Here is a 27,514-nt window from a genome sequence, read left to right as displayed (position 1 = left end):
AGTGCAGTTTTCACCTAATTCTCCAGTGTAAAATGTGGGAAATTAAAAAACTGGCAGAGCCTGCAATTTACTTTTATGAATGTCTCTAAACAAAGAAAATGCTTTCTGTTTTCCCCAACTGATGACTGCAGAAACTGGCTGATGGCCTCCTGCTGCAGTGTCTGCTGTCCTCCAGGAAAGGCTCGGCCGTGTGGCTGGGTGGGGACTTTCTTTAGGGAAGGGAATGAAGTCAGAAGTGAAGCCACCCCCGGAGTTAGCTGAGGAAGAGCTAGGTGGAACCGGAGAGGAGCCCGCTGGGTCTCCGCCTCGTGGTTCCCACACTGACGGCAGGATGAGAAGCAGGTCTGGGCGGTGGAGCAGGTTCCGCAGGTCAGGAGACCCCAAGGAGATTTCACTGTGAAGCAAATGAGAATCTCGGTGCTGACCCGGCAAAGCTGTTTGCAGAAGCAGGTGAGAGCCGAGTGCACAGGGCAGAAGACATGCCACCCGTGGACAAGGGCCACACACGAGGTGCAGGCGAAGCCTGGTGGCCACGCCCTGTGATTTGGGCAACCTCTGCAGCCCAGGGGAGAACAGCCTCACGGGAACTCTTTTAGATTGGGATTTGGTTTTTTTTTCTCTCTCTACACTCAGGTCTACACAAATGTTGCAAGATCAAGTAGTGAGTAAAACATTTTTATAATAACGAAGTAAGTAAACTATCAGATTGAAATGATCAGACAGATATGAAAGGGGTATTTATCATGTAATTTTATTAGGCTTATTTGAAAAACAGGATTATTTTATTTTAAATTACTCCATTTCAGTATATAAAAGGAATGGTCTACAGTAAAATAATGTTCCCAAGAACGTTGCTTTATCATCTCCAGTTCTATATATCTTCTCAGACTTCAACACCTATCTTTGTCACCATATCCAGCAAAGAATTGTTCTAAATAAAGTTCTGACCCAAACTGGACTCTGGAAAGGCAGGTTGCAATTGAGATAAACTCAAAACAAGCAAACCAGCTTCAAAAACTAGAAAAAAGTGTCTACCTTTCTTTACATGTGTATACCATACTAAAAACATTAAAGTTAAACCAATTGGTCATTATGTACATGCTTTAGTGAATATTAGTATTTAATACTTACATATATGTGCATAATACAATCAAGTAAAAAGTTAAATTTTAAATTATTTTTACCTATGAAAATATATAAAATGTGACTGATACTTCAATTTGAGTGCTTTACAATACTCAGTGCTTAAAAACATTTTGAAAAAAATTCCCAAAATGCATTTCCTGGTGCAAGATATGAAAAGTGAAAGCGATGAGGCAATTGCCAGGGTTTAATGTGATGTCAAAAAGTGGGTGAGGGAAGCAGAGAGGCCCCCCTTCCAACCCCCCAGGGGAATCCCACAGCATAGACCAGACAAACAACCCGCGCTGAAGCACTGCAGTTTCTCCCAAGGTCAGTGTCATTGGGAACTGAACAAGACGGGGCCACTGAATCTAAGTTCTGATCACTTCCTCTCAAGTCTTCTTAGGAGACCCTGGAGGCCCGCCCTGCAGGAGAAGCGGGCAGTTCCTTAATTAGCTCTCTGGAAGATAGCAAGTGCAATCTGTCATGGAATTAGCTCGCACAACTTGCAGATTTGTCCTTACTGAAGACATTCCGGAGGCATCACACCGCTTTGGGAGCAGGAGCTAGTTGGGAGTTCTTGACCTCGGCATTTGCTCGTTTCTCTCAAGTGTGGGGGTCACAAGGAGCGAGAGGCTGCCCTGCCCCTGGCGGTCCAACCTGGAGGGCCCTAGTCGAGGCAGGGGCAGCAGCAGCAGCAGAGCGCACGGCACGGGTTCTTCTTCTTGCACTGCGCCGCCTTGCGCACATGCGCCTTGGCCTGGCCCGTGTACTCGAGCGTCTGGCTCATGTTGACCTCGATCACGTCCAGGGTGTCGGCCTGCTCCTCCACCAGCACGGCCATCTGCAGGAAGAGCTCGTGCACGTCGCGGATGCGGTCCTCGAGGCGCAGCAGCTCGCGGTGGCGGCTCTCGAGCTCGCTGAGCGCGGCGCGCGCGCCCTTCACATCGGCCAGCAGGTTCTCGGAGAACACATCCCAGCGGCCCTGCTCGCATAGGTCCTCCACCTGCTCGGCCGACACGTCCTTGCCCATGATCTCCAGCTGGCGCTGGATGCGTGCCTTGCAGTAGTCGCGCTGGCGCAGCTCGGCCTGGTTGTACTCGAGCAGCGCGCGCTGGAAGGTTCTGGAGAGTGCATGGTGCTGCGCCCGGGCGATGCGCGCCACGGCCGACTGCGCGCCCTGCTGGTCCTCGGCCGCCTCGGCCACCGCCTGCAGTGCGCGCAGCTTGCGGTGCACGGCCTCACCGCGCGCCTTGATGGCCTTGGCGATGGCATTGGTGTCGCGCTTGATGCTGCTTAGGCGCCGCATGGACGTGAGGAAGCGCGTGTTCTGCTTGCCCAGCTGCTTCACGTCGGCCATCAGTAGCTGGGTGTCCTCCTGCAGGTCCTGGATGTCCCGGTACAGGGACTCCAGCAGGTGGTCGGTCTCGAAGCAGATATCCTCATGGGGCCCGTCAAAGGCGTCGTCCCCATCTGGGAACTGCTGGTCATAGTGTCTGGACAGCTCCAGGAGGTCTGCCAGCCGGTTCTTCATTTTGCCTGCAGGTGGAGAGACAGAGTCAGAGCTCACTCTCCCAGCTCCATGGGGCTGAAGCCCAAGTTAAGGACATGCTCTGCTCAGCACACCCACGGCTTCTCTCCCGGGAGAGGGTACACAGTGTGCTCCAGCAGAGGTGCCCTGCCTGTGTGCTTGTGAGCAGAGGGACAGCAGGAGACCAGGCTCGGAGGCAGGTGTCTTTTCAGCCTGCAGGTGTCTACCGTCCAGTAGGACAGGCCACCAGGACCTGGTCAGCCCTCCAAATGCTTAGACTGCTTCGGGAAGAAATCTTTTCCTGGCGTGAGGTTTCCCAATCCAATCAAAACAGACACCCAGAAAAGGGACACTAAGGAAGGACTTGCTAAGGTGAGGGCTGTTGAAGAACAACGGTGCCCCCAGAGGCTCTGGGGTCAGCTGTACCACTCCAGTCAGCACCTGCAGGCACCGGCACCACAACAACTCTGAAATCATGAGCCGCTTCACCACGGCTTTAACATTGTTTTCTCTTAAAAAGGTTATAGAAGTGAAACGTGTTTGAAGTAGAACAACAACAAAATAAGCAAAGACAAATATCTGACAGGGAAGTCTAAAATGTAGAAGTTGGAGTGTCCCTCCCCAGTAGCCTGCCTGCCAGTGAACATGCTTAACCTAACTGCTTTGAAAACACTGGTATATGGAAGTTTCAAACACACACATGTCTGGTGGTGGTCATAAAGCACTGTCCCATTTAACCAGCAGGCTATGGCAATACCTGCCCATTTTTAATGGCTTCTTGGAATAAGCTGGCAGCTCAAGCAGAATTTCCAAATTTTTATAAGGGCGATTCTGGTCACTCGCCTGCTTAGCAAGGCAAATCTACATTCTCTGTGTCCATTGATTGCCAAGGTGTTCCTTCTTAGCAGATAGTATATGTGCCAAAAAACTGAATATTTTGCCCTTACCTGAGACTCATAACTAGAAAGATTCTCTTTCTACGATACAATTTGCAGATGAGAGGGGAAAAATGTAGTACTGCAAATGGCTACACAATCTAGGACGGACCTGGACCTTGAATTAAAGGCTTCTCTAAAGTTGGAATTACTTTTAGAGCATGACTAATAGAACGCTGACAAGTTGGATTTAGTGGGAAATGGTGAGATATTAACTGAGACCGCTCATCTACCACAACAATTATTTGCATAAATTAACAGAATTCTCACTCCGTGCTGCTGATAGAACAAGTCACTGTGCTGCAAAGGCCACTTCTGCTCCTTGGAGACCTCCCCGCCCGGGAGGAGGCACTGCGTGGGCAGAGGGATTGACAGGTAGGGAAGGGGCTCTGCTGGACTGAAAGCATGCCTTCTGCTGGCCCAAATTTCCCTCATTTGAATGCTTCCTCACAGTGAACAAAGTGCAGAGACAAACCACAAAGTGGAGGGAAATCATAATACATGACAGATGATAGACTACCATCCTTAATATACAAAAATTCTTAAAAGAAAAAAAAAGACCACTCAACCAAAGAAAATGAAAGGCAATTCCTAGAAGTAATTACAAATGCCAGTGTGTGTCAGACGTGTGCTGCCTGCCAGGTGCTCTCTGGGCACTTTTCACGTGCTGCCTTCTTTAATCTTCCCAGGGACTCTATGAGGAAGGTGTTGCCATCATCAGAGTGGGCAGGTGAGTCCTGGGGAGATTTAGGAGGTTATCCAAGGTCATTAGTAATTGAACAGCCAGACCCCTAACCAACAGCACAGCCCATCTTTCTCCAATGCATGAAAGGATCTTTGCCCTCCTACCAAACAAGGAAATGTAAATTAAACCAGAGATATTTTTAGCACACCAAATTGCCTGGAATTAAAAAAAAAATGAAAATATGTAAAAATGGATGGGGATTTCAGGAATTCAAAAATGCTGGTAGGAGGTACATTGATAGAGTCTTTCTAGAAAGCAGTTTAGCAATGTGTACCAAAGCTTTAAAATATGTCTCTGCTTTGATCTGTGTTCCTAAGGATTTATGCAATGACAATGGAGCTCACAGCTGTAAATATTTTTGAAAAAATTCTGAAATAACTTAAATGCATGACGAGGAGGCTACTACATGAATCCCAGAGTTTAGGAGGCAGCCCAATAGCATGGAAAGGGAATGTCGTCTCTTAGCCAATGCTCCAGTTTGAATCTGTTGTGTACCCCAGAAAAGCCATGACCTTTAATCCTCAATTCAGTATTGCTGGGTGCAATCTTTTTTATTGTTTTTCATTATTTCCCATTCAAGGTTGGGTTGCTCACTGGAGCCCTTTAAGAGGGAACCATTTTGGAAAAAGCTCAGTGCCAACAGAGCCCCCACAGCCAGAGACCTTTGGAGATGTGGCAGGAAAATACCCCCAGGGGAGCCATTGAAGAAGCCTGGAGAGAAAACTACAGAAATTGCCATGTGCCTTTCCAGCTGAGAGGGAAACTGGGAACATCATTGGCCTTCTTGAGCCAAGGTATCTTTTCCTGGATACATAGTTTGGAAATTTTTATAGCCTTGCCTTAATTTGGACGTTTTCACAGCCTCAGAATGGTAAACCTGCAACTTAATAAATTCTCCTTTATAAAGCCATTCCGTTTCTGGTATATTGCATTCCTGCAGCTTTTATAAACTAAAACAGACAGAAAAAGCAGGCAAGAGAAGGGGCTGTGCGGCACTGCCCACAAACATCCTGAAACGAGGTATGGGCCACACACTCCAAAGTGCTAACAGGAGTTTTTGCCAAATTGTGGAATTATAAATGCTTTTAATTCCTTGTGCTTCTGCGTATTTCCCCCAAATTTTATAACGTCCATGTAGACTTTTGTAATTAAATAAGACCCCACAAAATATTATTTTTAAGGGCTAGCTCCCTAAGGGCTTCTTCAAGGCGGGTATATGCCAGACAACCCTGACCATTTCCCAGGGGAGCAGGTTCGCGCACCAGCCTGGGGTTGAGCTGCGCCCACCTGCCTAAGCTGATACCCAGTGTGTGCAGCAGGTGTGTGGACAGAGGTGGGTAAGTTGTGATGAACAAGGTAAGGGCAGGTGGTGGATGCATGCCTCTCGTCTTGGCCAAGACGGTGGGGCACTGCGGTGGGCGGGGCGGGGGTGAGGGGACAGCACCACCCGCTGGGGCCTGTTTGTTGGGTCCCCACTCGTCCTAGACAGACGCCGTGCTTATTTGCTCTGCTGTCCTGATGCCATGGCAGCTGCTGGGGGAAATCCTCTCATCCACAGCGTGGAGAGCAAAGTGCCTTGCGCCACATGGAAACCGCCATCAGGCGCCGCGGGCAAGCCTCAGTCCCTATGGCGAGCAGACGCCCGGGAGGGAGAACGGTGTAGAGCACGGAATTCAAGATGCTCTGTGGGGTGCAGACAGGACGAGGCCTTCACCTGTCTTCTGCTCATCTTCCTGGCCACGCCCAGCTCGGGCTGAGCCCGGTCCCAAAATGTCCCCTGGTTGCCTGGGGAGGGGTGTGGGCAGCACTGGGAAAACTCCAATGAAAAGTCAACCGAGAGGCTACGATTTCTAAGAATGTCCTGCAAAAGGTTAAAAGGCACACCTTGCTGCAGGTACCAAAACGCAGAGGCAGGTATAGAGAGAACATCCAAGTGACCTGCACGTCCAGTAGGTACACAGTCCACACCCTGTACACGGAGGCCTGTAAAAAGGGGAACTTACGCGAGGGAGCAAGAAAAATCAAACCTTGCTGCCTCACTGTGATAAGGAGAAAGGACCAAATACCAGTAACTTGTATGCATCAGTTTGCTAAAATAAGTGCTGCTTTGATTTACATGGAGATTAAGTTTTCAAAAGAAAATTTACAACCAACTCCCAGAAACCTGCATCTGCTTTCTATTTTCCTCTAAGTCACACTGATCGTCTGTGCTGAGAACTCACCCGCGGGAATGAAGGGGAAGTTGGCTAAGCATCCTTTGTTGGGCAATACGATTTTAAGGAAGAGAAAAGGGAGCAGCAGAGAGCCGGGGGCTGGGGGGTGGCCCAGTGGCTCCCAAATATTAGGGAGCAGCGGACTCGACGTAACAGAGGCCTGGGTCACTGGGAAAGACAGGATGGCCTCGGGGGGGTCTAACACCCAGGTTCAAAGCCAGGACAGACTCCTGGCCACAGCAGATTTTGTCCCCACTTCACACGGTTCCCCAAAACGTGCAGGCCGTGGGCTGCCGTGAGGAGCAGACGATTGAGCAGGAAGGGGGCTGCCAGCACTGCTTTGGGCCTCCCCCAGCACTGCTTCTGCTCTTGGCTTGGAAGCCAGCGAGGTCAGGGTCCGCCAGCTCCTGCCTTCAACCCAGCGAGGCACGAGGACATCTGAGGACGCCCAGAGGACAGAGTGACCAGGAAGGCTGGCGGTAATTTATCCCAAGCCCTTTATTTTAGGATTGGACAAGCCCACTTGTTGCAGCCCTAACTAATGGGGGATAGGAGGCAGGTTGAAGGCTGAGCTGCACTCGCAGGAAGCACCCTTAGGTGCACGAATAAAATCAATGAGGGAGAGTGAAGAATCCACAAGCAACCGGTATGCGGGCGGCCCAGCAAGTCATGCAAGCCCTTGTTCCAGGCCAGGGCCATGGAGAATCCCAAGGCCCCACTGCTGTCCTCCCTCGAAGGGAACTCAGGAAGACGTGGTCCTACATTAAGCCAAACATCCTCAATAGCAGAAAAGAAAACCTTGCCGTGCCTCACAGCCATGTTTTGAAGTGTTTCTAGACGCAGTGGGAGACCTGGGGCTATGCAGAGCAGAGTCAAGTGCAGTTTGGGGAAATGGAACACGGGGTGGGGGCCAGACCCAAAGGCAAAGGACGACCAGCTTTCCGTGCGCATGACAGAAAGGTGTGAGACGCTGTGCCTACGTGGGTGCAGAGTGCTCAGCGTTCTTCTTCCAGTGGGAACTCAAGTACACATTCCAACCACACACACGTGTGTGCATACACATGCAGAGGCTTGCCATAGACACACCTGCATGCATGTACACACACGCATACACATACCTGCACATGTGCATGCACACAGACATGCACACAAGCGTGCACACATACCCAGGCGCACACCTGCACATGTGCATGCACACACAGACACGCACACAAGTGTGCACACACAGACATGCACACACGTGTGCACACATACCCAGGCACACACCTGCACATGTGCATGCACACACATACAGACACGCACACACATGCGCACACATACACACCATGCACACACAGACGTGCACACACATGCACACATACATGCACAGACACGCACACACATATGCACATACACATGCCACATGGATTTGCATGCACACACTTGCACACACGCATATGCACACCCACATGCCTGCACAAATATGTGCACACATGCACCTACATGCACACACACTCACAAAGGCTTTGCACATAGTATTCAGCTCTTTGTGAAACTAAGAAAATCTTGCCCAAGATATATACTCCAAATGAGGACTTGAGAGGAGTCAAGCTCTGATCTTTGCATTTTATGCTCTTTCTCTTTGATATCCTGGTTGTACTGCCAATTTTGAAGTATTGCTAAAAGAAAGTGATGCCTGCACGTCCGAATGGGTCCACTGCCGGGACCATGGCCAGTCCACATAGCATCATAACAGCCTTGAGGTGAGGCTCATGCAATGGGGTCTGCGGGGAGACACGAGGGCTGCCCCTTTCCTGGGTGGACACAGCCCGGCTGGGCATGCAGAGAGGAGTCCAGCCCCTCCTGTCACTGTGGCCAGGAGCCTTTCCCTGTCCCCTCCTCTTGCCCCCTTGCCCAACCATCACCACCCCCACAGGCATGGGGGCCCAGATGTGCCCAGGCCTGCATCATGCTGACTCAGCAGCTCCTGCCCGGCACACACCTAGGGCATAGCCCACACGCACAGCAGGCATGCACGCCCGGCAAGTCCTGGCCAGTACACACCCAGGGCACAGCCCTCACGCGCAGCAGGTGCGCACGCCCGGCAGCTGACTCAGCCACACGAAGCAGGTTTTCTGCTCAGTTTCTTGATAAAAAATAACACACCTATAAGGGAAAACTCATTTTTGATCATATAAAAATTATAAGTTAAAATAAAAAAAGAGTCCCTAGAAGACTTATTTTCTTGCTGCTCTGAAGTTGATTGAAAAACAAAAACAAGTTGGGTTAGATCTTAAAGTGCTTTGTGCAAGAACTACATTTCATTGATTAATTTATTGGGCTTCATTACAAGCACAATTTAGAGTATAAAGAACAGGAATTAAGATCAGTTATAATTACAAAAGTCTGAATCCAGAAGACATAACTTAAAATGTTTCTTGCTTCCATTGTTCTCTAATAAAGCAAAAAGCCAGAAGAAGTTTTTAAAAGCATTTTTGAGGTTTCTAAACCAAAAGAGCAGGCAGTGTCCACCTATTAATTGCTCTAGTCATTTGATGCTTCCTGACACTTTCCCTCCATCAGAATTTCCTGCCAATGTCTGAACAGAAGCTGGCAGTCCGAGACACCCAGCTGCAGCCAGTCAGTTGTGGGGGTTTACCTCTGGGAGCCCACTTTGGCCCGCACTCTACAGGAATGCAAGGGAGAACCTCCAGCAGCTTCTCCTGAGTTAGCTCACAAAGATGCTGCCCCACAACTAGCCTCAAGAGTGTGCAGTGTGCCACACACAGGGCTATGCAGCACACACTTAACTCCTTTCTGCTTGGGAGGACTGCATGGTCCCCACCCATGGGGAGGGGACTCAAGGCTCATGAGTCCCAACCATTTACCTGAAGTCACACTTTCAATAACAGTGAAGCTCATCTGAATACAGAATGTCTGTCTTGAGGGTCCATCTGTGAACCACAAAACTATACTAGCTGCCTTTTCCCAAGCCTTCCCAACCAGGTTTCCAAAACCTTCAATCAGCTGGGGAACTTATTCCCGAACTGAGGCCATTAGCATCTAATAACCCAGACCTGGATTAACAGGTGACCATATTGTCACCAGGAGAATCACAACTCTCTTTCCCACCAGCAGTCTTTACACCCAATACTGCAACATTTCCGTTATCAGAGCAGCAGTCTGGGACTGAACATTCCTGACATCCACAAAAGCATGCAGCATGGATAATTCTCAATGGCAAAGAGTCTCGGGGGTTACGACTGACCCAGGACATGCTGGAGTCCCCAGCACTGAGGGCTTGAGACACAAGCCATAGAGCAGACACTGGTAGGGATGACAGGAGGGCTGGTAGGCGAGCTTGGACGGAGCCAGCACTGGGGTGTCCCGGTCCAGCTCCTCTAAAATGCTTCCACTGTCCTCTGAATCAGCATTTACAAATGAAAACCACTACTACCGTGGGTCACACCTGATGTGAAGCAAATGCTCAGCCGGAAAATACAGAAAAAAAAATCTATGAAGAAAGAAACCAACAAGGAATAAATTTTGAATTCAGTATGAAAGCTCACATGGCTTAATTAAATTTATGCTTCATAACAATTCCATAGAGCATTTTTTGTAGTAAAATACATATAACATTTATCATTTTCACCATTTTTTGCATACATTTCAGTGGGATTAGTTACGTTCATAACGTTGTGCAAATGTCATCACTATCTATTTCCAAAATTTTTCATGATACCAAACACAAACTCTGCACCCATTAGGCAGTAACTCCCCTTTCCTCCTCCCCCAGTCCCTGGCAATTCTAATGTGCCCTGAGTCCGTGGATTTGCCCACTCTGCATATTTCATATGGGTGGACTCACATAATATTTGTCCTTTTGTGACTGGCTTCTTTCGCTTAGTGTAATGTTTCCAAGGGTCATCCACGTTGTAGCTTGTATTAAAACTTCATTCCTTTTTATGGCTGAATAATACCCCATTGTATGGATATACAATATTATCTGTTTAAGTCCCTATTTTCAGTTCTTTGAGGTATATACCTGAGAGTAGAATTGCTGGACCATAAGGTAATTCTATGTCGGACTTTTTGAGGAACTGCCAAACTGGCAGTGCTGCATAGCCCTGTGTGTGGCACACCGCACACACTTGAGGCTAGTTGTGGGGCAGCATCTTTGTGAGCTAACTCGGGAGAAGCTGCTGGAGGTTCTCCCTTGCATTCCTGTAGAGTGCGGGCCAAAGTGGGCTCCCAGAGGTAAACCCCCACAACTGACTGGCTGCAGCTGGTGACCATTTTACATTCTCACTGGTGACGCACAAGGCTCCCCATTTCCCACAGAGTAATTTTAAAAGCAAAAGCAAAAGAGAAGCATCAATGACTGTTCCTTTTCCAATGCATAATACAGGTTAGGGAAAATCCCACCGTATTTTTAAATTCCTTTTTCTTTTTAGACAAAGCCTTATGAGTCACTGATTCTAATCTTGTTAGCTGTTTATGTGAACAGCCTCCAAGTGAACAAATTTTTATTTTTGGCTCACACTTTTTACATGAGATACAGAAACATCTCAGTTATGAAACATCATCAAGCTATGAGATTTTCCCCATGTACGTGATTTTGCAATGACTGAAGCTTCTCCCCTGAACGGTTAAAGATCTTCTCTCATTTATGTTGTAAGTCTTCTTCTAAGACACATTCATATACATCATTGCATCCTTAAAGAGAAGAAATGGGGTCCAATTTATTGATGATTTGCATGACTGTTGTTAACATTTTGGACCATAAGGTGATACATTTTGCTTTAAAATCTTTCTCTTTCCTCGGGGTCAATGTCAAGCTCTACTTTGGTTATCACCAGAGACCTTCATGGACAGTGCTCTCATCCTCCTTAGAGACTATGCCAGGTCAAGAAATTAGATCACAACTTCCGGGTCAAGATGGCGGCTTAACAACGTGCACGTTTTAGTTTGTCCTCCAGAACAACTACTAAATAACCAGAAACAGTACAGAACAGCTCCTGGGGCCAAGTCAGTGACCAGACACACAGCGTACCCCAGTCTGGACCAGCTGGACTGGCTGCAAGCACCACCCCAAACTGTGAGTTCCCAAAGCTGTGGTGGCCAGTGCCCTTCCCCCACAGGCCACTTCCCAGAGGGGAAAGGAAAGGACCTTATCAGCAGCAGGGACTGGGCACAAACAAACGCCAATTGTGGAACTAATTAACAAATTCTGACTACTAAAACTAGGCCCCCAGCTTAGGTGAACCTGATCAAAGCGGAGGTTGCTCATTTTTGCCCCGGCGCCAAGGTGGCAGGACTGACAGAAAAAGGGGGAAAAAAAATAAAGAAGGAAACAGAGGTTTTGTGGCTGTGTATCTACAAAGGCTTGACTGCCTCTGGATACAGCGGCAGGACTTTTCAGGCTGCAACTGCCCCAGGCATAGGCAGAAGTGAGCTCTTTGGGGGGCTTGTCTGGAGCCTGTGCCTTCCCCAGGGGAGGGGTGAAGCCCCACCCAGGTGGAATTCCTCCATCAAGGAATTCAGACCCCAGGGCTTGGTAATTTGAAGCCATTAAAACCAGTCTACAACCTCTCCTCTGTCTCCACCACGCCCCCAGCAGGGAGAGTCTGCTAAAGTTAAAGGTACTGCATTATCTTATGCTGGTGTGACCTGCAGGCAGACAAGCACCACATACTGGGCAAGATAAGAAAAACGGAATCCAGAGACTTCACAGGAAAGTCTTTCAACCTGCTGGGTCTCACCTTCAGGGAAAACCCGACGTTGGTGACTTTTTCCTCCTGATAGGAGGCTAGTTTGGTCTGGGAAAATCCGGCTGGGGTCTATAATATCTAAGTAGACCCTCCTAAGGGTGGGAGGAAAAGGCACCATACAAGCAGGGCAAGAAAAAAGAAAACAACTGAAAATTTCTCCTCTGTTAAACAAAACTTAAGCTAGAGGTCTAGATAAAGCTGAACAGAATGTCAAAGAACAGATAGACAACAAATCATCCAGCAAGAAAACCCCAGATAAAAGAAGTGAAAGCAATCTCCAGAATAAACTAATTAAGGTAATTAAATGCCTAGACACCAGCAAAAAATAACAAATCACACTAGGAATATTGAAAATATGGCCCAGTCAAAGGAACAAACCAACAATTCAAATGACATACAGGAGCTGAAACAATTAATTCAGAATGTACAAACAGACATGGAAAACCTCATCAAAAAGCAAATCAATGAATTGAGGGAGGATATAAAGAAGGCAAGGAAAGAACAAAAAGAAGAAAATGAAAGTCTGAAAAAACAAATCACAAAACTTATGGGAATGAAAGACACAGTAGAAGAGATAAAAAAAAAATGGAAACCTACAATGGTAGATTTTGAGAGACAGAACATAGGATTTCAAAACTGGAGGACGGAACATCTGAAATCCGACAAGAAACAGAAACTATAGGGAAAAAAAATGGAAAAATATGAGCAGGAACTCAGGGAATTGAAAGACAATATGAAGCGCACGAATATATGTGTTGTGGGTGTCCCAGAAGGAGAAGAGAAGGGAAAGGGAGGAGAAAAACTAATGGAGAAAATTATCACTGAAAATTTCCCAACTCTTATGAAAGACTTAAAATTACAGATCCAAGAATTGCAGCGTACTCCAAAGAGAATAGATCCAAATAGACATACTCCAAGACATTTAATAATCAGAATGTCAGAGGTCAAAGAGAAAGAGAGGATTTTGAAAGCAGCAAGAGAAAAGCAATCCATCACATACAAGGGAAGCCCAATAAGACTATGCGCAGATCTCTCAGCAGAAACCATGGAGGCGAGAAGACAGTGGGATAATATATTTAAATTATTAAAAGAGAAAAACTGCCAACCAAGAATTCTATGTCTAGCAAAATTGTCCTTCAAAAATGAGGGAGAAATTAAAACATTTTCAGACAAAAAATCACTGAGAGAATTTGTGACCAAGAGACCAGCTCTGCAAGAAATACTAAAGGGAACACTAGAGACAGATACGAAGACAGAAGAGAGAGGTGTGGAGAAGAGTGTAGAAAGGAAGACTATGAGTAAAGGTAAAAAGAAGGAAAATTAGATATGACATATAAAATCCAGAAGGCAAAATAGTAGAAGAAAGTACTACCCATGCAGTAATAACACTGAATGTTAATGGATTAAACTCTCCAATCAAAAGACATAGTCTGGCAGAATGGATTAAAAACAGGACCCATCTATATGCTGTCTCTACTCAAAGGACACGAGGCCAAGGACACAAATGGACATTTACACACTAGTGTTTACAGCAGCATTATTAACAATTACCAAGAGATGGAAACAGCCAAAATGTCCATCAATAGACAGTTGGCTAAACAAATGTGACATTTACATAAGATGGAATATTATGCAGCTGTAAGACAGAATAAAGTTATGAAGTATGTAACAACATGAATGGACCTTAAGGACATTATGCTGAGTGTGATTAGCCAGAAACAAAAGGATAAATACTGTATGGTCTCACTGATATGAACTGAGATTAGTGAATAAACTTGGAATATTTCCTTGGTAACAGAGACCATCAGGAGATAGAAATAGGGTAAGATATTGGGTAATTGGAGCTGAAGGGACACAGATTGTGCAACAGGACTGAATATAAAAATTCAGAAACGAACAGCACAATACTACCTAACTGTAATGTAATTACATTAAAACACTGAATGAAGCTGCATGTGAAAATGATAGAGGGAGGAGGGCTGGGGACATAAATGAAATCAGAAAGAAAGACAGATGGTAAAGATCAAGATGGTATAATCTAGGAATGCCTAGAGTGTATAATAATAGTGAAATGTACAATGTACAAATTTTAAAAATGTTTTTGCATGAAGAAGAACAAAGGAATGTCATTATTTTCATTATTTCAGCAGGGTGCTGAAAATAGATGATAATTAGTACTTTAAAATATCACCTTATGTGTGAGACTAAAGCAAAAAATGTTTATTTGTTACAAAATTTTTTATTTTGACTATAGCATTTCCTAATATAACTCATGTAGATAGTTTGATCGAATGTCATAAGTACTTGGAATCTCAGGTAGGATGTGAGATTTTGTTGGTTTGTCCAGAGTGATGCCCCGATGAATCCCAGAGTGATTTGATCAGGGACTGGAAAAGTATTTGCAAGCCCCCTCAGGGAAGGTGAGAATGGGGAGAAATTCAATTTCCCCAAGTTGAATTCTTGATATTCTCACAAGCAATGTGGACAACCAAAGCTATAGGCTGAGCCCCCAGTCTTGGGGTTAGTTCATATGAAACTTAACCCCACAAAAGATAGGTCAAGTCTACTTAAAATTTAGGCCTAAGAGTCACACCCAAGAGAGCCTCTTTTGTTGCTCAGATGTGGCCTCTCTCTCCAGCCAATATGATGAGCAGTCTTACCACCCTCCCCCTCTCTGCGTGGGACATGACTCCCAGGGGTGTGGACCTTCCTGGCAACGTGGGACAGAGATCCTGGAAGGAGCTGAGACTCAGCATCAAGGGACTGAGTAAAACCCTAGAATAAGCTGAGAATTAACATCAAGGGATTGAGAGAACCTTCTCGACCAAAGGGGGAAGAGTGAAATGAGACTAAGTGTCAATGGCTGAGAGATTCCAAACAGAGTTGAGAGGTTATCCTGGAGGTTATTTTAATGCATTAAGTAGCTATCACCTTGTTGTTCAAGATGTAGCAGAGAGGCTGGAGGGAACTGCCTGAAAATGTAGAGCTGTATTCCAGTAGCCATGTTTCTTGATGATGACTGAACAATGATATAGCTTTCACAATGAGACTCTGTGAATGTGAAAACCTTGTGTCTGATGCTCCTTTTAGCTACTATATCAACAGAAGAGTAGAACATATGGAATAAAAATAAATAATAGGGGGAACAAATGTTAAAATAAATTCAGTTTGAAATAGTGGTAAATGAAAGTGAGGGGTAAGGGGTATGGTATGTATAATCTTTTTTTTTTCTGTTGTCTTTTTATTTCTTTTTCTAAATTGATGCAAATGTTCTAAGAAATGATGTATATGCAACTATGTGATGATATTAAGAATTACTGATTGTATATGTAGAATGGAATATATCTTAATGTTTTGTTTGTTAATTTTTTTTAATTAATAAAAAAAGTTTTAAAAAAAGCTACAGATCATAAAAAAAAAAAAAGAAATTAGATCACCAAGTGTTTAATCATGGTAAGCTGCATGTGAGTCAGCAATCCTTGTGTGGTAGTTAGATTCAGTGGTCAACTTGGCCAGGTGAAGGTGCCTAGTTCTGTTGCTGTGGACATAAACCAATGGCACATGAACCTCATCTGTTGCTCATTACATCTGCTGTCAGCTAGGAGGCGTGCCTTCTACAATGAATGATGTTTGATTTAATTGGCTGGTGCTTAAATGAGAAACTCAACGTGGCACAACCCAAGCAGCTCAGCACACCTCATCTCAGCACTCGCAGCTCAGCCCAGGCCTTTGGAGATGCAGAAAGGAATCACCCCAGGGAAAGTTGTTGGAACCCAGAGGCCTGGAGAGAAGGCCAGCAGAGATCACCCTGTGCCTTCCCACGTAAAAAAGAACCTCAGTTGAAAGTTAGCTGCCTTTCCTCTGAAGAACTAATGAAATAAATCCCCTTTTATTAAAAGCCATTCCGTCTCTGGTGTGTTGCTTTCCGGCAGCTAGCAAACTACAACAGCTTGAGAAGAAAACCTAAGAAGTAAACTAACTGATGGAAACTAACTGCTGCCAGACAATTTGTATATAATACACAAACAATAACCTTCTGAGGACAGTGTCGTAATTTCCAGTTGAGTAACACAGGGAAGTTCTTTGTGTAATTCACACGGTCAGTGAGAAGAGTGGGATTTAAACCCACATCCTCCCTTCCCACCGTATCCTGCACTGAAGCTGTGTGAAGAGTGAGACAGTGTGCTGTTAACACGTTAAGGAAAAACATCCCTCTCTGTTCCCCAGCTCCTCCCGCCGAGGGACAGGAAGTCACATACCTAGGTGGTGAATGAATCTGGGAGAAGTTGTCCATGGTGGCCCAGCCTCTTCCCTTCTCTTTCTCTTGGAAGTGGGTCTCTCACAGAGAGCTGAGCTCCCTCCTGCTCTGCTCCTTGGTGGGATGGGAGGAGTCGGCCGCTGGGATGGTCCGTCCATCCAGTTCTGGGGTCGGGATCATGAAGCACAGCCCACAGGTGTCAGCTACAACCTCCCAACTTGTCGTTGTCTGTAACTCCTTGCTCTTGTTGCTCTGTGGTCTGTGTGCCAGTTGGAAAGGATGATGCACCCCAGAAAAGCCATGTTTTAATCCTGATCCGTCTTGCGGAGGCAGCTGTTTCTTTTCATCCCCGTTCAGCACTGTAGGTTGGAAACTTGATTAGATTATCTCCATGAAGATGCAGCACACCCAATTGTGAGTATTCACCTTGGGTTAGAGGAAGATGTGGCCCCACCTGTTCCAGGTGGCACTGGATTGGTTTGCTGGAATCTTTTAAAGGAGGAAACATTTTGGAAAAAGCTTCAGAGTCACAAGATGCATGAGAACCACAAGAGCCCATCAGCCAGAGACTTTGGAGATGAGGAAGAGAGCCTTAAGAGGGCTTCATGAGGGAAAAAGCTGGCCAACGTCACCATGTTCACCACGTGCCTTTCCAGTTGAGCAAGGAGCCCTAAACCTCATCGACCTTTTTTGAGTGAAGGTAACCTCTTGTTGGGGCCTTAATTTGGACTCTTTTTTTTGGCATGGGTAGGTTCTGGGAGTCAAACCCAGGTCTCTGGCATGGCAGGTGAGAATTTTACCACTGAGCCACCATGGCACCACTCTAATTTGGACATTTTTATAGACTTGCTTTAATTTAGACATTTTCACAGCCTTAGAACTGTAAACTTGCAACTTAATAAATTCCCCCTCTTAAAAGCCATTTTGTTTATGGTATATCACATTCTGGCAGCTTGCAAACTAGAACAGTCTGAAACCTGGGGGTGAGGGGACACTACTTACTGTGTTCTTGCCTCAATAAACCCAATAACCACCATGTTAAGTAAATCAGAGAAGTGAGAGCAGGAAAAGGCTTTAATGATTATCTTGTTCTCTGCAAGATAATTTTAATTAATATCATAAATGAGCAAATAGAAGCTCACTCCATTTAAGTGACCTACAGGTAATGGTGAAAAGAGGGTTATTAGGAAGGAAAAATATACTTAGGTAGGCGTCATTTCTTCTTATAGCAATAACATTGTCTCAGACGTAAAGCACTTTCAGAAATCTGGCATATATTAGGACCTCAGTAACTTATAGCTATTAATTGTTCTATTTTAGTACCAGATAGTATCTGAACTATGCAAACATCAAACTATTAGTATATTCCCATGCTGTAATGCCCACCAATTCACATCCTTCTTTCTTAACCCGATATCCTAAATGCACCTTTTTCCCCCAAAATTTGCTCAGTCTTTGGGGAAGATTGGGGGGGGGGGAAGGCCCCAGGCATTCTCTGCAGCCCCTTTCATCAGGAGACAGCCACTGCTTCCCACGCTGCTGACATGGAGCTTGGCCATGGGATGCAGACTTGGAAATGGGCCGTTAGTGAATATGATGAAAACAGAGGCTTGAAAAGCTCTTGAGCACCAGGGCTGCCCTGGGACAACGAGACCACTCGTGCTGCCCCAGCCAAGCTACCTGCTCGGTGCTGCTGCAGGGGGGAGCCCGGGAAGACCAACAGAAGGTGCTCAGCCAGCAAACGGAAACACGAGCAGTGATACAGCATGGCACTGAAGCCACTGGAGTTTATGAAACGGTTTGTTATGCAGCACAAGTGAACAGACACAGTGACTGCTACTGGAAGTGAGATGTGGCATGTGTCACATCCAAAACTGACAACAATCAGCTCTGGCTTTGGAACCAGACAGCTGGTGAAGGATGGAAAGGGAGAGAGGCAACTACGAGCAAAATCTTGAAAAACTGCAAGCAGAACTGATAAGGAGGCTGGAAAAGTGGTGAGGAAATTGCTAGAAGAAGCTGGGGAAAAGCTGTCCACATTACGTAGTAACAAAAGAACTGGCAAAAGTGTTGCCTAGGCAGCTCAAAAGACAGGAAATACACATGAGTGTCAGATCTGGCTGTGGAGTCCCCAGGAAGGATGGCACAGGGCGTCCTGGGGCATATAGCAGCAGCATATGACAAGGACCTGTGAGAGGGAGGGAGGTGAGCTGGGAAAGGAACTTTCAGTTAGCCAGCAGTAGGTAGAGAAAATGTAGAGAAGCCAGGACTCAGGAGGTCAGAACATAAAACCTGCTTCCCTCTCCAGTCTTTCAGTTAGCCAGCAGTAGGTTGAGAAAATGTAGAGAAGCCAGGACTCAGGAGATCAGAACATAAAACCTGCTTCCCTCTCCAGTCTCCCCAGCTAGAAAAGGTCCCCAGAGTGGGTCAGGGCCTCCAAGAGCGGCCGACACGAACCTGGCTGGAAGGTCAGGGTCCTGCAGGGCGCTGGGGCTCAGCCAGAGCTGAGATGGACCTCGCATGAACAGCTGTGGGTGGGCGTTTGGGGACACAACTCCAACTTAGCTTCGTGGTGCTGCTGTAACAGAGAACCGCGGACTGGGAGACTGAAACGCCAGGAGGCCGCCCTCCCTCAGTTCTGGGGCCAGCAGTCCAAACCAGGGTGTAGCCACGCTCACCCCAAAGGCTGCAGCAGGAAGCTGGGCCCTGTCTGTCCCCACTCGTGTGGGCCCCATGTGGTCCGTGCTCATGACCCACCTGCCTTATCGTTGGATTTAGGGTCACCATATGTGTTAGTTAGATTCAGTTGTCAACTTGGCCAGGTGAGCATACCTAGTCTTGCTGCTGCAGACATAAGCCAATGGTACGTGAACCTCATCTGTTGCTAATTACATCTGCAGTCAGCTAGGAGGCGTGTCTGCTGTAATGAGTGACGTTTGACTTAATTGGCTGGTGCTTAAATGAGAGATCGCAACATAGCACAGCTAAGCAGCTCGGCATTCCTCATCTCAGCACTCGCAGCTCAGCCCAGGCCTTTGGAGATGCAGAAAGACGTCACCCCGGGGAAAGTTGTTGGAACCCAGGGGCCTGGAGAGAAGACCAGCAGAGACCATCCTGTGCCTTCCACGTAAGAAAGAACCTCAGTGGAAACTTAGCTGCCTTTCCTTTGAAGAACCAACAAAATAAATCCCCTTTTATTAAAAGCCAGTCCGTCTCTGGTGTGTTGCATTCCGGCAGCTAGCAAACCAGAACACCATAGTACACAGGAGGGCCTCATCTCAGGACTCAACAGAATTACACCTGCGAAGACCCTTTTCCAAAAAAGGTCACCATCACAGGGGCCGGGAGGGCAGGACACGGACATTTCCTTGGGGGGCTACCACTCAACCCACTGCAGGCCCTAAGCAGATTCTTAGGAACCCCACAAAGGCTTAAAGAGGTTGTACTGGCAAAAGCGCCACCAGCGAGTTAGACAGAGACCGCAGGTGAGAAGAGGTCTCCGGGTGGGTGTTAGGCCGAGGAAGCTCATATTCTGAAGCAAGATGGGCCACTTTTCATGGGCTGGGAAGACTGTCCCAGAGGACGGCACCAAGAGCAGGGGAGAACCCTAAACCAGACTCCATGCCTGAGCAGCGGAGCAGGTCCTCATCCAGGCACCTGACCTGACAGGGCCTCATCCAGAGGCTGGGGCCGGCCACGCACCCACAGCCGGGCTGACTCGCTGCCCAGTGACAGCCCTCCGGGCCCTGCTGCCATGCTTGCGGGGTGTGTCTCCTGCACTGACCCTGCCCATCTCACCTGCAGATGCTGGGGTGGGCACAGGTAATGCATCCTTGAGGGCATCGGTCTTGGGACCAGGGCAACCTCCTCCGAGGAACTTGTTCTAGTTTGGTAGCTGCCAGAATGCAATATACCAGAAATGGAATGAATGGCTTTTAAAAAGGGGAATTTAATAAACTGCAAGTTAACAGTTTTTAGGCCATGGAAATGTCCCAATTAAAGCAAGTCTATAGAAATGTCTAATCTAAGGCATCCAGGGAAAAATACCTTGATTCAAGAAGGCCAATGAAGTTCAAGGTTTCTCTCTCAAGCAGAAAGGCCCATGGCGAACACAGGGTTTCTCTCTCGGCTGGAAGGGCACATGGTGTCATCTGCTACTTTCCTCTCCAGCTCCCCAGGAGGCATTTTCTTTCTTCATCTCCAAAAGTCACTGGCTGGTGGACTCTCTGCTTCGTGGTTCTGTGCCGTTCTCTGTTGTGGCTTGCCCGTGGCTCTGTCATTCTCTGCTCTCTCAGAATCTCCAACTTTCTCCAAAACGTTTCCTCTTTTATAGGATTCCAGTAAAGTGATCAAGACCCACCTGGCATGGGTAGAGACAGGTCTCCACCTAATCCAGTTTAACACCCACTCTTGAATGGGTCCCATCTCCATGGAAATAACCTAATCACAGTTCCCAACCTATAGGACTGAATAGGGATTAGAAGAAACTGTTGCTCTCACAAGATTGTTCAGGATTAAAACATTGCTTTTTTAGGGTATATAAATCCTTTCAAACCAGCGCAGACCTCTATGGGTCTCCAGAACCAGTACAAATCCTGAGAGCCTGGGCTGGGAGCCCGATGAGACTCAGGAATCCCAGGATGGGGCAGAGCGCAGTTTTCTCGTAGGGAGAAACGCGGATCATTTTCGTCAGCGGCAGCCCACAATGAGCTGTAAACACTGTCCACAGCTGCCTACCAGTGCCTCCCGTCAAGCCTGTTCTTCTCCCCTTTGAATCTGAGTGTGGCCATGAGACCCGAAAGGACAAAGGACAGTGGGCAACGTGACATGGGCAGAGCTGAACTTGCCCTGGCCCCTGGGAGAAGGGTTTGCCGCTCCGGGACCGCTCTGAGGAGATGCCCGAGCTCACCCAGCACCCTGGCTGGCCGTGCCTCCAACTGATGACAGCTGGCCCTGCAGCTCGTCCTTTCTGCCAGGTCCCGTGTGGTCTGGAGGCTTCCAGGCATGTCCTCACTGGATCCCCACAACCACGAGAAATAACCAGTTGGTACTTGGGGGTGTTTGTTACACTGGAATAGCTGACTGCTACACCCATCCTTAGGCTTCTCAGGCACCTGAGTGTGCCTACTTCTTTATTAAAGAGGAAGGATCATGAATACATCTTACTAGTTTGCAAAGTAAGAACTTCCCATGCCTTCAAAATTAAAGCTTACTGCCAAAAATAAAACATGCATAAGCAGCATGTGCCAAGTAATTTCCTACTGATGTATGTCACCTACCCCCATGTCTAAATTACCTATCATGATTTCAGTGCAGTGTATATTTATGACACCATTGCATCCATATTACATGCAAAAGTTAATACAAACACACACAGAAGACGCACACGTGATTCCTAAGGTGACTCAGAGCAGCCCTCTCTTTGAGGACTGTGGTCAGAAGCCTGTGAGGGGGGAAACGATGCTACAAAAAGATTGAGATGTTGCCTCTTTGTAGCAGTATTGGTAATGTTTCTAATGGAAATCAGGAACTTTCTGTCAGTTCAAAATCGCAGAACTTTCGCAAAGAATACCATTCTTGTTCTCTCATTACGGATGATGCAACCCCATGTGCAATAATCTCCAACCATGGAATGCACACCACTTTGGATACCACAGGCTTTCATTTGTGTTTACTATTGACTATTAATGATTAGACTTAATCTAACATTAGAGTATCTCGATTCTATTAGCTAAAATATACAATAGCATAGAAATAGCATAAAATATTATTTTACATTTATAAGCCAAGTTGGGCAGCTTGTTAACTAGTTTCTAGGTGATATACATAAAATGGAACGTGTGGTTGGTTTTCTTTCCATGCCTCCCAGGAAATGCGTTTGCACAGGCTGCTATGGCAGGGGCTGCAATCATGTGTTTGTTCAACAGGCATTTACTGAGCACCTACAGTGTGCTACGTGAGGTTATGGAGTTGGCTTGGTGGGCGAGAAAGACATAGTCCCCACCCTTTAAAAATATTTTTTTAGATAAGAAAAAAAATACTTACATAAGTCATTTTTGTAAGAAAGAAATGAAAACTTCAAAAATCTGAAATAAGATTTCTGAGATATTGCCATTTAAAATATAGATACAGCTGAAACTAAAACTGACTGATGCAGCTTGCCCATGACCAACTCTTTGGGAGGATGCTCACCACACATTCAAAGACAGAATTATGAAGCTTATGGGTGAGCATATCGTCAGTTTTCTCTGTATGTACAACTTTCTTCATTTCAAAACTGGTGTCAGCTGTGGCATCAAAGGCAGAATAACCTGATGTCTAAAAGGGGCCCAAAAGTTCAATAAACCTCCACTGGGCTCTAGCTTGGGATAAATGGGAGTGACACTGCTACTCTCCATTAAGCCGGGAGATTAATTCACAACGAGTGACTTCTTAATAGGTGAAAGCATTTTCTCAGCCAGCACTGAGGTTTGTAGCCATGCTGGTGAGCACATATGGTCCCCATGAGCATCGACAGGAACATTTACACATTCCAGCTGAATGATCTGCTGCTGACTCACTGCCCTTCACCTGCCCTGGCCTAAAGAAATCCCACTATGGTCATGCCACCTTCTCTTGCCTTCCTTCTAGAGATGCCCTCCAACCGGAGATGCCCCGTCCCCTGCCAATCCTGTACCCAAGTTCAAATCCACCCGCCTTCATCTGCCAGTGCTGTGTTCCATCCTCTACACTTTAAGGCAATGAATAGCTATTCCGACAAATCTATCTGCTCCTGGGTGCTGGTGGTTTATTGTATTGCCCCACCCGGGAGAATATTCATATTATTAGATACACCTTCCATATTCTGGGTAAAAATGGAAGATGGAACATTACTTTTACTCCCATGCCAAAACCTCTATGAAGGGACTATCAAAAAGTCATCAGCCAGCTAAGAAAAAGAAAAGTAGAGAAAAGAGCAGCAACAACATTTTGGAAGTTGAGAAGGATATGGACAAGTGACAAATGGCTCAGCACATGCAGGGAAGTTAAATCCAAAACCGACAGTGGAGGCCAACCGTCTCAGAAACACTCGAAAGCCCAGAAACCAGAATCAAAGGCGGGGGCTCTATGAAAAGAGGTGGTGGCCAGGCTGACAACCTCTGTCTCTCAAGTGAGACGATGCTCCCTCCCCTGCCGTCACAGGGGACTTGCAGGGGACTCGCCTGGGTCCACGGAGCCCAGACCGCTGCTCCCACAGCAACGTCGGCCTCCCAGCCTCTCCCTTCACTGACTTTCCAGCACACTGGCCCATATCCTGTGAGCAGGAGAATGGAATGCCCTGCACTAGAAAGTAGAAGGATAAAAAGGAGATTAAAAATAGCAGAGACGGTATAAGAAATTCAGTGGTCAGGTCCCTGCAGTCCCGGTTCTGAGACGCAGGGGTCCTGGAGAGAGAGAGGGGGGATCTATGAGCTTTGAGGGGGCCCAGGAAGGGAAAGAGAAAAATAGGTGATATATTATCATATAAAAGCATCAGGACTAAAAATGCTGTGGGCTTCTAAACAGCAACATTGGAAACTTGAAAATAATGGAACAGCAGCTTTACGATTATGAGAAAAATGTATTTCTAACCCAGAATTCAGAATTCCATACCCAGCCTATCGATCGATCAAATATGCGGGAGAAGAAAGACATTTTTTCAGGTATTCATTTTTACCTCCCATGTTCTCATTCTCAGGAGGAGACTGGGGAATGCATTCCCAGACAACAAGGGAGGGAAGCAAAAAAGATATGCAGAATCCTAGCATGGGATCCAACACAAAACAGTGGCAAAGAACTTTTTTGAGAGGAGATTCTGACAATTTGGGATGGAGCATGTTTTAAGTGTAAAGAGAACTAGGCTAACCGAACAAGACAATTAGCCCCTGGGAAAGCACAAAAGTACTATACAGTTATGAGGATGTAATCACAGAATAATATGTAGCTCAGCTGTGGTTAGTATTTTCATAATCATGAAAATATAATCACTGAATATTGGGCTAACTCAAAGTTATGATATCTTTGTATTGGGAGAAGGAGAGATAGGAAGAGTCAGTCTGCTGAGTAGAGATAAAAATGAACTAAATCAATATTTTCATAAAGGAATTTAACAGAATGCCTAAAACTGAAAAAATCATGAAATTGCATTAGAATCATATTATTTAAAGATATGAAGATAAAAACCTAAAGAATAAAAAAAAATAGCTGAATGGAGGAGAAATTGACCAGAGATTGTGGGTTTTCATTAAATGTTTTATAGGACTATTGACTCTTTAATAATATATATACATAATTTCATTAAAACCCAAAACTAAGGGGGGTGTTCGTGTGTGGAAGAGAGAGAGAGAGAGAGAGAGAGAGAGAGAGAGAGAGAGAGAGAGAGAGAGAGAGAGAATAGCTGTTTAGAAATCACCAGCCAAAAGAACAGTGCTTGAGGATAAATGGGAACTCTTCTGGAATGCTCTGTCTTACTTGCTCACTTCTCTCTTTCTCAGATAAGAGTCTCTTTACAGATTCCACTTTGGAATTAACATTTATCCATGTTTATAAGTGGAATCTGAAATTCTCCCCTAGTCAGTTTTTTTCACTTTGCCTAATCCAAAATATCCACCAGGTTTTTGTTTTTTTAATCTGAAAAAAACAAAATAAATCTAAATCCTAAGTGTAAAAATATTTTAATAAGTTGAAAAGAACCCAGCCCTGGTGAAAGTGTTAAGCCCTAGCAGACACAAATATATCATAGAAAAATAATTAAAACATAGTACTTTTGCAAACATAAAAATGCAGTTACACGAATAAAACATTGATATAGAACAACCATATATAAAATGTTAATATATAAATTAACCATCAGAAAACAATAGGGGAGAGAAAGATTTAAGCTACCAGGCTGGTATAACTGGCTAGCAAAAATTTATTTCTCTTTAATCCTTACTCAAGATCTTAAATGCCTCTGACATCGAAGAATCAAAAATGAAAAAAATCAATAAAAAATACTAATGGAATAAAGCTGAATATTTATCAGTACTTTGGAATAATGATAACTTTCTGAGAATTGAGGTTGCAGTAGACATTTCAAAGAAAAAGAAAGGCAAGTTTGACTACATAAAATTTGATACTTCTGTGCAACACAAAAGATTGGCTAATATTAGGAAATAAAACCAGAGACTAGAAGAAAAAATTTATGCACAGAACATAACAGACATTATGTAAGTTATCAATATTATATGAAGAGACAATCCCAACTGGGATAAAATATTGGACCAAATTTATAGACAGAACAATTCCCAAGAGAGAAAATATTATCAGTAAAATATGAAAGAATACTCAGCATCTGCTACTTAATCAAATAAATACAAACTAAAAATAAAATACCTTTGTAGGCTATTTACTTAGCTAAAAATGAGGGGAATGAGAGACTAGATGGAAAGAGTAAAAGTGGAAATACTCCCTGTGCTAGTTCTCCTATGAACAGGGGCAGGTGCGGATTTCCAGATGTCCACAGACAGGAGAACGTGTTGACGGCACTCAAAGTTTCAGCAAATGGCAATCAACCACTTGAGAAATTTTCCAATTAAACAACCACAAAAATATGCTGACCAAACAGGATTTCCCTCCACTAACTGTCGACCTTTTTTGACGCATTCATGCCATAATTTTCATTCCTTAAGGAACGAGGTTGATCCTCTAGGGGATTCTGCATTTTTTTAAGGTAGAAGATATTCCATTTCACCACCCTAGCCTTTTATAAACAAAAATATCAAATTCTTTTATGAAAATGTGAAAGCTGCACTGATTTAATATAAATGAAGGATTTGACTGGATTCACAATGGCCAAATTCTTGCTTTACAGTCATGAACAAGCTCAAATGATACAAAATAGACAGTTTAAGAACTAATGTATAGGGTGATTTCCCCGCCATTCATATTCGCCTTGTATAAAGTATTTGCAGTGCTGGCAAACCAAACACCTAGAATGCAGATTCCATTACCCTCGAGATAAATGGAGGGACGTGCAGAAGGGGCAACTGAGGGTGTAGCGTGGGCGCCCATCGCCTGCCGCTGCCAGCCTGCCTCCTCCTCATCGGCTCTGTGGTTTGAGGTCCCTGTTTGGTGACCAGCATGGCTCTGAGCTCGGTGAGGGTGTGGACACATTGAAGGCACCTTGCTGTGGGACACGGCAGTGCCTTCGGCACCTCCACCGATGGTCAGTGCCGGGGCGCCACAGGGCCGCCCTGCAGTGAGCCGGATGGCCGTCCTCCTAGCAGTGGGACGCCCACAGCTCAAGCAGGCTCGCGTGGGTGCTTGGCTCATTTGCCCAGGACACCAGGTTAACCGAGAAGTTCTCACTAGAGACCTAATCTGGCCACTCTGTCAACCCTCCTGTTCTAGTTTGCTAGCTGCCAGAATGCAACACACCAGAAACACAACGGGTTTTTAAAAGGGGAATCTTAAAAGTTGCAAGTTAACAGTTTTTAGGCTGTGGAAATGTCCCAATTAAAGTAAGTCTATGGAAATGTCCAATCTAAGGCATCCAGAAAAAGATACCTTGATTCAAGAAGGCTGATGAAATTCAGGGTTTCTCTCTCATCTGAAAAGTCACATGGTGAACACGGTCAGGGTTTCTCTGTCATCTGGAAAGGGATGTGGCAACATGGCATCAATTGCTAGCTTTCTCTCCTGGCTTCCTCTGAAATGAAGGTTCCCAGGAGGCGTTTTCCTTCTTCATCTCTGTTCTAGTTTGCTAGCTGCTGGAATGCAACACACCAGAGATGGATTGGCTTTTAATAAAAGGGGATTTATTTTGTTAGTTCTTCAGAGGAAAGGCAGCTAAGTTTCCACTGAGGTTCTTTCTTACGTGGAAGGCACAGGATGGTCTCTGCTGGTCTTCTCTCCAGGCCCCTGGGTTCCAACAACTTTCCCCAGGGTGACTTCTTTCTGC

At 45.7% G+C, this 27,514-nt stretch overlaps 1 protein-coding gene across 5 annotated transcripts in view; it reads right to left on the bottom strand.

Annotated features, from left to right (window-relative positions):
- Positions 1-726: 726 nt before the first annotated feature.
- The window catches only part of STX11 (syntaxin 11), a 52,911-nt gene continuing 26,123 nt past the window's right edge, over positions 727-27,514 (bottom strand). For 4 of the 5 annotated variants that reach the window (XM_077143377.1, XM_077143381.1, XM_077143380.1 and 1 more), the window contains one exon: positions 727-2,661. In XM_077143377.1, the coding sequence (XP_076999492.1) occupies positions 1,793-2,661 (869 nt within the window). In that variant the 3' untranslated portion in view covers positions 727-1,792. Of the gene's footprint in view, positions 2,662-16,555; positions 18,860-27,514 lie in introns of those variants that run through there. The other variant, XM_077143376.1, reaches the window with a different exon arrangement.

This window comes from Tamandua tetradactyla, chromosome 25 (assembly GCF_023851605.1).
Source record: "Tamandua tetradactyla isolate mTamTet1 chromosome 25, mTamTet1.pri, whole genome shotgun sequence".
NCBI classification, from domain to species: domain Eukaryota; kingdom Metazoa; phylum Chordata; class Mammalia; order Pilosa; family Myrmecophagidae; genus Tamandua; species Tamandua tetradactyla.
This window is presented reverse-complemented; position numbering and strand designations above follow the sequence as displayed.